Raw genomic sequence first — 9,576 nt, 5'->3', positions numbered from 1 at the left:
TTGTGTGTGATCGATGCCCGGGTGCGGTCAAGGGATGGCTCCCTATTGGTCAACCACGTTATGTATGCCGATTATTTGGTAATAGCTGCTCATTCAGAGGAGTTGGAGACGCTGCTGCTGAACCTGGAGCGTGCCACTAAGAGGTGGGGCCTTACCATCAGCCCCACCAAAACGAAGCACCTGCCTGGGTATTTTGTACCATCAAAGACTCCACCCCCACAACTCCCAATTGGTGATGTGGAGCAAGTGGAGAGTTTCCCATACCTGGGCAGTGTGCTCATGACCGGGTCCGGTTTGACAGCAGAGGTTTCACTCCGAATCAGTCGGGCGGCATTACATTTTCATCGGCTGCGTAACGCTGTGTGGAAGCTGCCTGGTCTGTCGCTCCGCACGAAGCTTCGGGTCTTCTCGGCCACGGGCATTCCCTCCCTTTTCTACGCTTGCGAAACGTGGACCCCTCTCCAATGTAACATCTGCGACGGTTAGAAACATTGAGGCCGGCCTGCCTACGGTCCATGACCGCGTGCCGTGTCACCGTGTGTGGTGTCGCCGCAGCTTCGTGGTGGCGAGCGTCATGTCGGTGACCCTGAGCTGTGACCACCGCGTCGTGGATGGAGCCGTCGGCGCCCAGTGGCTCGCCGAGTTCCGCAAGTTCCTGGAGCGGCCCAGCACCATGCTGCTGTGAGTGGCACCACCACCACCTCCTCCTCCTCATCATCATCATCGTCTTCCTCATCGTCGTCCTCCCGGCACCCGCCACCGAACACTCTCTCTCCGCTTGGCCCCCGCCCTGGTGGCTGCATCTCACGAACAACAACAACAACAACAGCCGCAACGGCTGCTGCTGCTGCTGCTGCTAAAGCTACTCGGCAATCAACGTCTACGGGACGCTACCCAACGCTCGGTCTGCGCGCACGCCCCAGCCCCCCATCTCGTCCTCGGCTTCAGCGTCGTCGTCGCTTTAGTGCGTGACGTTGCACCACGCCGTGTCGCCCCCGCACCTCCACGCACCTCCACGCACCTCCACGCACCTCCACGCACCTCCACGCACCTCCACGCACCTCCACGCACCTCCACGCACCTCCACGCACCTCCTTGCGCCGCCCTGGATTTGCTGGCAAGAACCGTGGTGCACGGCGTCGATGGGGCGGGGGGGTGGGGGGAGAGAAGCCCCCCAAGTTAGCACGTGGTGTGGCAGGCAGCTGCCAGCAGCTGTGCCGCCTCTCTCTCTGCACCAGCTTTGAGCCTCGATAACGGCTGTCTCCATAGCAGTTCGACACGTGGGCTTTGTATGTCGGGAACTACTTTCGCACCATATGTAAGCCAGCCGCGCTAATCGGAGGTGCGGGGGGCGGGGGGAGCACAACCAATTAAACGCAACAACAAAGCAGTTCTTAAAGGGAACTTCTTTTCGCGCCGTACGCAAGCCGACGCCGCTAAGCGGACGTCGTGTTGTCCAACTTGGGCCCTGGGTGGCTCTTTTGCGGACAGAGAGCCGTGCCCCCCCCCCCCCGCTCCCCCCAGCAGGGAGTGATCGCAGTAGCTGGCGGACAGGGCATAGACCTCTCCCACCACCCCCCCCCCCCCCCACCACCGTTTGCGTGCGGAGAGACGTCAGCCTCACCCGTTTTTGTCACCAGATTATTTAACATTTTATGCATTTTGAGGAATTGTGCCCCCCTTGTCTTGTCGTTCTTATCGTTGTCGTAAACCAGTGCTTCCTAAACCTTCACTGCAGCCTTGGCGGAACCTTCTTTGGTTTTGGGCGTTAAGAAAGTTCATTGTTAATAACCAAATCTCGATTTGAAGTTTTCGTGACTGCAGGGATCCATACTCTTTGGTTCTCTCGGTAAAGTCACGTGGGTAGAAAATCTAAATAAATTAAATGACGACGTTTCGGGTGCAACACAAGCGTCCGTCATCAGGTGGGACAACCACAGCAAGAAACAATTGCTGAAGTGGGCAAAAGGGCTGATGAAACGGTTGTAAAATGGAGCCTTTTTGCCAAAATCAAAGTGTGAAAAAACAAGAATAGGTTTGTACGCTTTCTGCAATCAAACAGGAGCTGTGTTAAGTTTGTCAAACACCAAATAGAGGAAACCTTTTGCAAGGAATCTATATACTGCATGTGGTGAACATGCAAATATCCATCGCTCTGATAATATTCGATGCATTGTCTTTGAAACTGATTGGCCTACACCTGGATTCATTGCCAAAGGTTTCTATTTTGCGAGGAATCAAAAAGGGTGGCGTCATGCACCCCAGGTGAACAAGAACCACGAATCTGGCTGTCGCCTGATGAAGCTGGTTGTGATTACTGGCGAAACGTCACGGTACTCAGATTGTAAACGTTGTGGCTTGGCTCTCCAACACACAACCGGTTAGTGCTGTACTAGCCACGAATTGGCCACGTTCTGTTCTCTAAACCTTGGTAATTGACCGTGTCGCGTGGTGGCGGGCTTAATGACACAGCATTTATATCTACGCGGTCTGACCCTAACAAATCCGTATCATGGATCATATTAATCGCGGAAGCCGACTAACGTGTTAGGAAGGAACCACTGGTTTTGAGGAATTGACCCCTTTGTATTATTATTGTTACATTGTTGTTGTTGTCTTAAATGGGGGGTGCAGGGGGGGGGATGTTCGTTTTGCTTCTCGATTGCACGCTGATGTCCAGATCTCTCTTTCGCTTGGGTGGGGGGGGGAGGGGTTTACAAAGAGGGGATATTGATTAGCCAGGCCGCTTAAGCCAGCACTCCATAGTCATGTCATCACACAAAGACAAAGATCCCCCGTGTAGCCTTCACAGACTGTAGGGGCAAGTGCTGTTAGCGAGCACCTATGAAGGCCGGAACGGCACACGAGGGGGTGGGTGGCCAGCACCACGCACGACCGCCTTTGTCTCCCCGGTGGCGATCTTTACACAGCGCACCAGGCACTCGTTTGATTCGACCTAGGGGAGGAGGCCCAGGGTCGGTTCGGACAATCGCCACTGGTGTTGGCCGTGAGCGGGAATCGGACTCGGGTCGCCGGGTTCACAGCGCAGCGTAGCGCTAACCAGCTACGCCATCGCTCCACCACTCACTACCCACTACACCACACACATCACACCACACACACCACACACCACACACACCACACACGCCACACACCACACACGCCACACACCACACACGCCACACACCACACCACACACACCACACACACCACACCACACACACCACACACACCACACACACCACACACACCACACCACACACACCGCACACACCACACCACACACACCACATACACCACACACACCACACCACACACACCACACACCACACACACCACACACACACACACACCACACACGCGAGCAGAGACGCACAATAAATGTCTTGCCCCGTTGGAGACCTCAGAGCATGCGTTTGAAGTCTGAGTTCGACCCCTGGGGGGAGGGGAGGGGAGGGATTGCCCCTGGGCTCGGCTCGGTCTCGCCGGGCGTGCGTTTGTCGCGGCCTTGAATAAAGGAATTTGTCTGACCCCGCAGCGTCCCGGGGAAACTTCACCACCGTGAGACGCGAGAGAGTTGAGCGACGTTTTGCCCACCGTGGATGGTGATGAACAGGGTTGCACGCCGAAGAAGATGAAGGCGACCTGGTGATGATGGTGATGCAGGCAGTGGTGAGAAGGAAACTGCCACTGTTTGGACACACACACACACACACGTGTAGTAGGATGGACCACGACAGGACAAGTAAAAGTGTCGTTCGGAACAAATGAGAGGATCTGGAAAGAGATGAAGACCGAACGGGGAATTGGCTTTTGAGAATCGTCAGAGATTGGTGCCAGAAACGTGTGGCCCCGCTCGGAAATAGTGGCACGACAAGTGAGTGGGTGGGTGAGTGTGTGGGTATGTGAGTGAGTAGGTGAGTGGTTGGGTGGGTGAGCGTGTGTGTGATGGGGTGAGCGAGTTGTTGGGTGGGTGAGTGAGTGACCTGCAGTGTGGTGGGTGAGTGGTTGGGTGGTGTGTGGGTATGTGAGTGAGTAGGTGAGTGAATGGGGTGAGCGAGTGTTGGGTGAGTGAGTGAGTGACCTTCAGTGTGGTGGGTGAGCGTGTGAGTGACGGGGTGAGTGAGTGGTTGGGTGGATGAGTGAGTGACCTGCAGTGTCGTGGGTGAGACATAACAGTCCATCGGGTAGACTGAGCTCAGTTTCCGTTTTGCCTCCCACGGTGCAACCCCAACCCATTGTGTGACCCCAACCCCATTGTGTGACCCCAACCCACGGTGACCTCACCCCACGGTGTGACCCCAACCCCATTGTGTGACCCCAACCCACGGTGTGACCCCACCCCACGGTGACCTCAACCCACGGTGACCTCAACCCACGGTGTGACCCCAACCCACGTTGTGACCCCAACCCACGGTGTGATCTCACCCCACGGTGACCCCAACCCACGGTGACCTCAACCCACGGTGTGACCCCCACCCACGGTGTGACCCCACCCCACGGTGTGACCCCAACCCACGGTGTGACCCCAACTCACGTGACCCCAACCCACGGTGTGACCCCAACCCACGGTGTGACCCCCACCCACGGTGTGACCCCAACCCACGTGACCCCAACCCACGGTGTGACCCCCACCCACGGTGTGACCCCAACCCACGGTGTGACCCCAACCCACGGTGTGACCTCAACCCACGGTGTGACCCCAACCCACAGTGACCTCAACCCACGGTGTGACCCCAACCCACAGTGACCTCAACTCACGGTGTGACCCCAACCCACAGTGACCTCAACCCACTGTGTGACCCCAACCCACAGTGACCTCAACTCACGGTGTGACCCCAACCCGCAGTGACCTCAACCCACGGTGTGACCCCAACCCACAGTGACTTCAACCCACGGTGTGACCCCAACCCACGTGACCCCACCCCACGTTGTGACCTCAACTCACGGTGTGACCCCCCCCCCACGGTGTGACCCCCCCACGGTGTGACCCTACCCCACGGTGACCCCAACCCACGAGGGATGAGGTCTGCTGAGGCTGCGGTGCCTCAGATATTGGAAGAGGTCACCCCCTGTGAGTGGCTGGCTGAGGTCCCATATGTTGAGGAAGTACTGAAGGCGATCCAGAGTCTGAGACCAGGAAAGGCACCGGGGAAAGATGATCTCCCGAGCGAAATGCTGAGGGAGGGTGGCGTTTGTGCACAGACTGCCCTACATGACATCATGACAACAGTCTGGGTCACTGGACGGGTTCCGCGGGACTGGAAGGATGCCCTGGTGGTCCCCCGTCTTTAAGAAGGGGGACCGCACAGACTGTAACAACTACAGGGGCATCTCACTCCTCAGTGTGCCGGGAAAGGCCCTGGCAAGGATTATTCAGCGTCACCTTGCCAGGCCCGCTGAGGAGAGGCTTGCGGAGCCCCAATGTGGTTTCTGTAAAGGGTGGTTCTGCACAGATGCCATGTTTTCTGTGACGCCACATCAAAATATGCAACTTTAAATAAATATAGACAACACGTTCTACTTAATTAAATAGACTTTTTAATAAATGTTTTCTCCTACAACATCAGAAGTGCAGCGCCACATTAAATATGCACTACAATGACAATAGTTGAAAGCGATTTGAAGCATGTTTTATATTCTATTCACCTTTATTCTTTATTACCAGGTAAGGACCCCACACTGAGCTGTGTAGTAGTTCTGTTTTCAGAAGCGACCTGGTCATCTCAAGTGATTATCGTAACGACGTGGGCTTCTCATCATCATCATCATCACGTGGAAATGTTTATAAGCAGCCCCAACACTCCTCAACGCGTGATGGTGATGATGTTGATACTTCTAAATGTGGAGGGGGAAACCGGAGGACCCGGAGATTTAAAACTAAATCCACGCGACCACGGGGAGAGAGAGAGACACGCAAACTCCACATTCACAGCAGCAGGCATCGTCAGGGTCGGGATCGAATCCACGACCTCCTGCATACCAGGCGAGGTAGTTAACATCTAGCCACCGTGATGATGATGATGAGAGAGAGACACGCAAACTCCAAATATACAGCAGCAGGCATCGTCAGGGTCGGGATCGAATCCACGACCTCCTGTACACCAGGCGAGGTAGTTAACATATCCTAGCCACCGTGATGATGATGAGAGAGACACGCAAACTCCAAATACACAGCAGCAGGCGTCTGGGTCGGGATCGAACCCACGACCTCCTGTAGACCAGGCGAGGTAGTCAACATCTCCTAGCCCCCCCCCCCCCCCCAGGGCCCATTAGCTAATTTATCTTGGCCACGACCACACCCTCGTGTCGGAATTAATAGGCGCTCGCTAACACAAACACACTCGCAACAATCTTCCATAAAGCCTTCGAATCGGCTGTTGTGGCAAGTGCTGTTCGCGAGTGGAGCGCACCACGCTGCACCCACGAACTCATTTACGGCTGAGTCGACCCAGGAGTGGCTCGAGACGCCCTCCGCTGACGCTGATCGCCCCGCGCAGAGCGCTAACCGCAGCGCCACCGCTCGCCAGACACCGCCAGTGCCCACGTCAGCGTGGCTCGCGATTGAGCAATCGACTGGGGAGTTCATTGGCTGAAGTTGCCACTTTAGCTGCGGGGTGACTGATGAGGCCGATGATGATGACGGTGAAGAGTCGCCGCTGTTCGACTCGCTCGTTCGAGCTGAGCAGAGCCAGAACCAGTCCATCAAGTGAGTCAGACTCAGTCCATCAAGTGAGTCAGACTCAGTCCATCAAGTGAGTCAGACTCAGTCCATCAAGTGAGCCAGACTCAGCCCATCAAGTGAGCCAGACCCAGTCCATCAAGTGAGCCACAGTCAGTCCATCAAGTGAGCCAGACTCAGTCCACCAAGTGAGACAGACTCAGTCCACCAAGTGAGCCAGACTCAGTCCATCAAGTGAGCCAGACCCAGTCCATCAAGTGAGCCACAGTCAGTCCATCAAGTGAGCCAGACTTAGTCCATCAAGTGAGCCAGACTCAGTCCACCAAGTGAGACAGACTCAGTTCACCAAGTGAGCCAGACTCAGTCCATCAAGTGAGCCAGACCCAGTCCATCAAGTGAGCCACAGTCAGTCCATCAAGTGAGCCACAGTCAGCCCATCAAGTGAGCCAGACCCAGTCCATCAAGTGAGCCACAGTCAGTCCATCAAGTGAGCCAGACTCAGTCCATCAAGTGAGCCACAGTCAGTCCATCAAGTGAGCCAGACTCAGTCCATCAAGTGAGCCAGAATCAGTCCATCAAGTGAGCCACAGTCCATCAAGTGAGCCAGACCGAGTCCATCAAGTGAGCCAGAACCAGTCCATCAAGTGAGCCACAGTCAGTCCATCAAGTGAGCCACAGTCAGCCCATCAAGTGAGCCAGACTCAGCCCATCAAGTGAGCCAGACTCAGTCCATCAAGTGAGCCAGACCCAGTCCATCAAGTTAGCCAGACCCAGTCCATCAAGTGAGCCAGACTCAGTCCATCAAGTGAGCCACAGTCAGTCCATCAAGTGAGCCACAGTCAGTCCATCAAGTGAGCCAGACCCAGTTCATCAAGTGAGCCAGACTCAGTCCATCAAGTGAGCCAGACCCAGTCCATCAAGTGAGCCAGACTCAGTCCATCAAGTGAGCCAGACTCAGTCCATAAATTGAGCCAGACTCAGTCCATCAAGTGAGCCACACTCAGTCCATCAAGTGAGCCAGACTCAGTCCATCAAGTGAGCCACAGTCAGTCCATCAAGTGAGCCAGACCCAGTCCATCAAGTGAGCCACAGTCAGTCCATCAAGTGAGCCAGACTTAGTCCATCAAGTGAGCCAGACTCAGTCCACCAAGTGAGACAGACTCAGTCCACCAAGTGAGCCAGACTCAGTCCATCAAGTGAGCCAGACCCAGTCCATCAAGTGAGCCACAGTCAGTCCATCAAGTGAGCCACAGTCAGTCCATCAAGTGAGCCAGACCCAGTCCATCAAGTGAGCCACAGTCAGTCCATCAAGTGAGCCAGACTCAGTCCATCAAGTGAGCCACAGTCAGTCCATCAAGTGAGCCAGACTCAGTCCATCAAGTGAGCCAGAATCAGTCCATCAAGTGAGCCACAGTCCATCAAGTGAGCCAGACCCAGTCCATCAAGTGAGCCAGAACCAGTCCATCAAGTGAGCCACAGTCAGTCCATCAAGTGAGCCAGAACCAGCCCATCAAGTGAGCCAGACTCAGTCCACCAAGTGAGCCAGACTCAGTCCATCAAGTGAGCCAGACCCAGTCTATGAAGTGAGCCAGAATGAGTGCATCAAGTGAGCCAGACTCAGCCCATCAAGTGAGCCAGACTCAGTCCATCAAGTGAGCCAGACCCAGTCCATCAAGTTAGCCAGACCCAGTCCATCAAGTGAGCCAGACTCAGTCCATCAAGTGAGCCACAGTCAGTCCATCAAGTGAGCCACAGTCAGTCCATCAAGTGAGCCAGACCCAGTTCATCAAGTGAGCCAGACTCAGTCCATCAAGTGAGCCAGACCCAGTCCATCAAGTGAGCCAGACTCAGTCCATCAAGTGAGCCAGACTCAGTCCATAAATTGAGCCAGACTCAGTCCATCAAGTGAGCCAGACTCAGTCCATCAAGTGAGCCAGACCCAGTCCATCAAGTGAGCCAGACTCAGTCCATCAATTGAGCCAGACTCAGCCCATCAAGTGAGCCAGACCCAGTCCATCAAGTGAGCCAGACTCAGTTCATCAATTGAGCCAGACTCAGTCCATCAATTGAGCCAGACTCAGTCCATCAAGTGAGCCAGACTCAGTCCATCAAGTGAGCCAGACCCAGTCCATCAAGTGAGCCAGACCCAGTCCATCAAGTGAGCCAGAACCAGTCCATCAAGTGAGCCACAGTCAGTCCATCAAGTGAGCCAGAACCAGTCCATCAAGTGAGCCAGACCCAGTCCATCAAGTGAGCCACAGTCAGTCCATCAAGTGAGCCACAGTCAGCCCATCAAGTGAGCCAGACCCAGTCCATCAAGTGAGCCACAGTCAGTCCATCAAGTGAGCCAGACTCAGTCCATCAAGTGAGCCACAGTCAGTCCATCAAGTGAGCCAGACTCAGTCCATCAAGTGAGCCAGAATCAGTCCATCAAGTGAGCCACAGTCCATCAAGTGAGCCAGACCGAGTCCATCAAGTGAGCCAGAACCAGTCCATCAAGTGAGCCACAGTCAGTCCATCAAGTGAGCCACAGTCAGCCCATCAAGTGAGCCAGACTCAGCCCATCAAGTGAGCCAGACTCAGTCCATCAAGTGAGCCAGACCCAGTCCATCAAGTTAGCCAGACCCAGTCCATCAAGTGAGCCAGACTCAGTCCATCAAGTGAGCCACAGTCAGTCCATCAAGTGAGCCACAGTCAGTCCATCAAGTGAGCCAGACCCAGTTCATCAAGTGAGCCAGACTCAGTCCATCAAGTGAGCCAGACCCAGTCCATCAAGTGAGCCAGACTCAGTCCATCAAGTGAGCCAGACTCAGTCCATAAATTGAGCCAGACTCAGTCCATCAAGTGAGCCACACTCAGTCCATCAAGTGAGCCAGACTCAGTCCATCAAGTGA

At 55.0% G+C, this 9,576-nt stretch overlaps 2 protein-coding genes across 2 annotated transcripts in view; both read left to right on the top strand.

The window, feature by feature from the left end:
- Positions 1-3,531, top strand: part of LOC144737134 (dihydrolipoyllysine-residue acetyltransferase component of pyruvate dehydrogenase complex, mitochondrial-like) — a 12,898-nt gene extending 9,367 nt beyond the window's left edge. Inside the window, exon 7 of the mRNA XM_078619833.1 lies at positions 556-3,531. Within this exon, the coding sequence (XP_078475959.1) occupies positions 556-685 (130 nt within the window). The 3' untranslated portion in view covers positions 686-3,531. The remainder of the gene's footprint in view (positions 1-555) is intronic.
- The window catches only part of LOC144737186 (MAM and LDL-receptor class A domain-containing protein 1-like), a 328,015-nt gene that overhangs the window by 292,531 nt on the left and 25,908 nt on the right, over positions 1-9,576 (top strand). The gene's annotated exons all lie outside the window — the stretch shown is intronic.

This window comes from Lampetra planeri, chromosome 65, assembly GCF_965212315.1.
Source record: "Lampetra planeri chromosome 65, kcLamPlan1.2.h2, whole genome shotgun sequence".
Lineage (NCBI taxonomy): Eukaryota > Metazoa > Chordata > Hyperoartia > Petromyzontiformes > Petromyzontidae > Lampetra > Lampetra planeri.
Note: the sequence above shows the minus strand (reverse complement) of the source record. Positions and strands in the feature narration are given on the sequence as shown.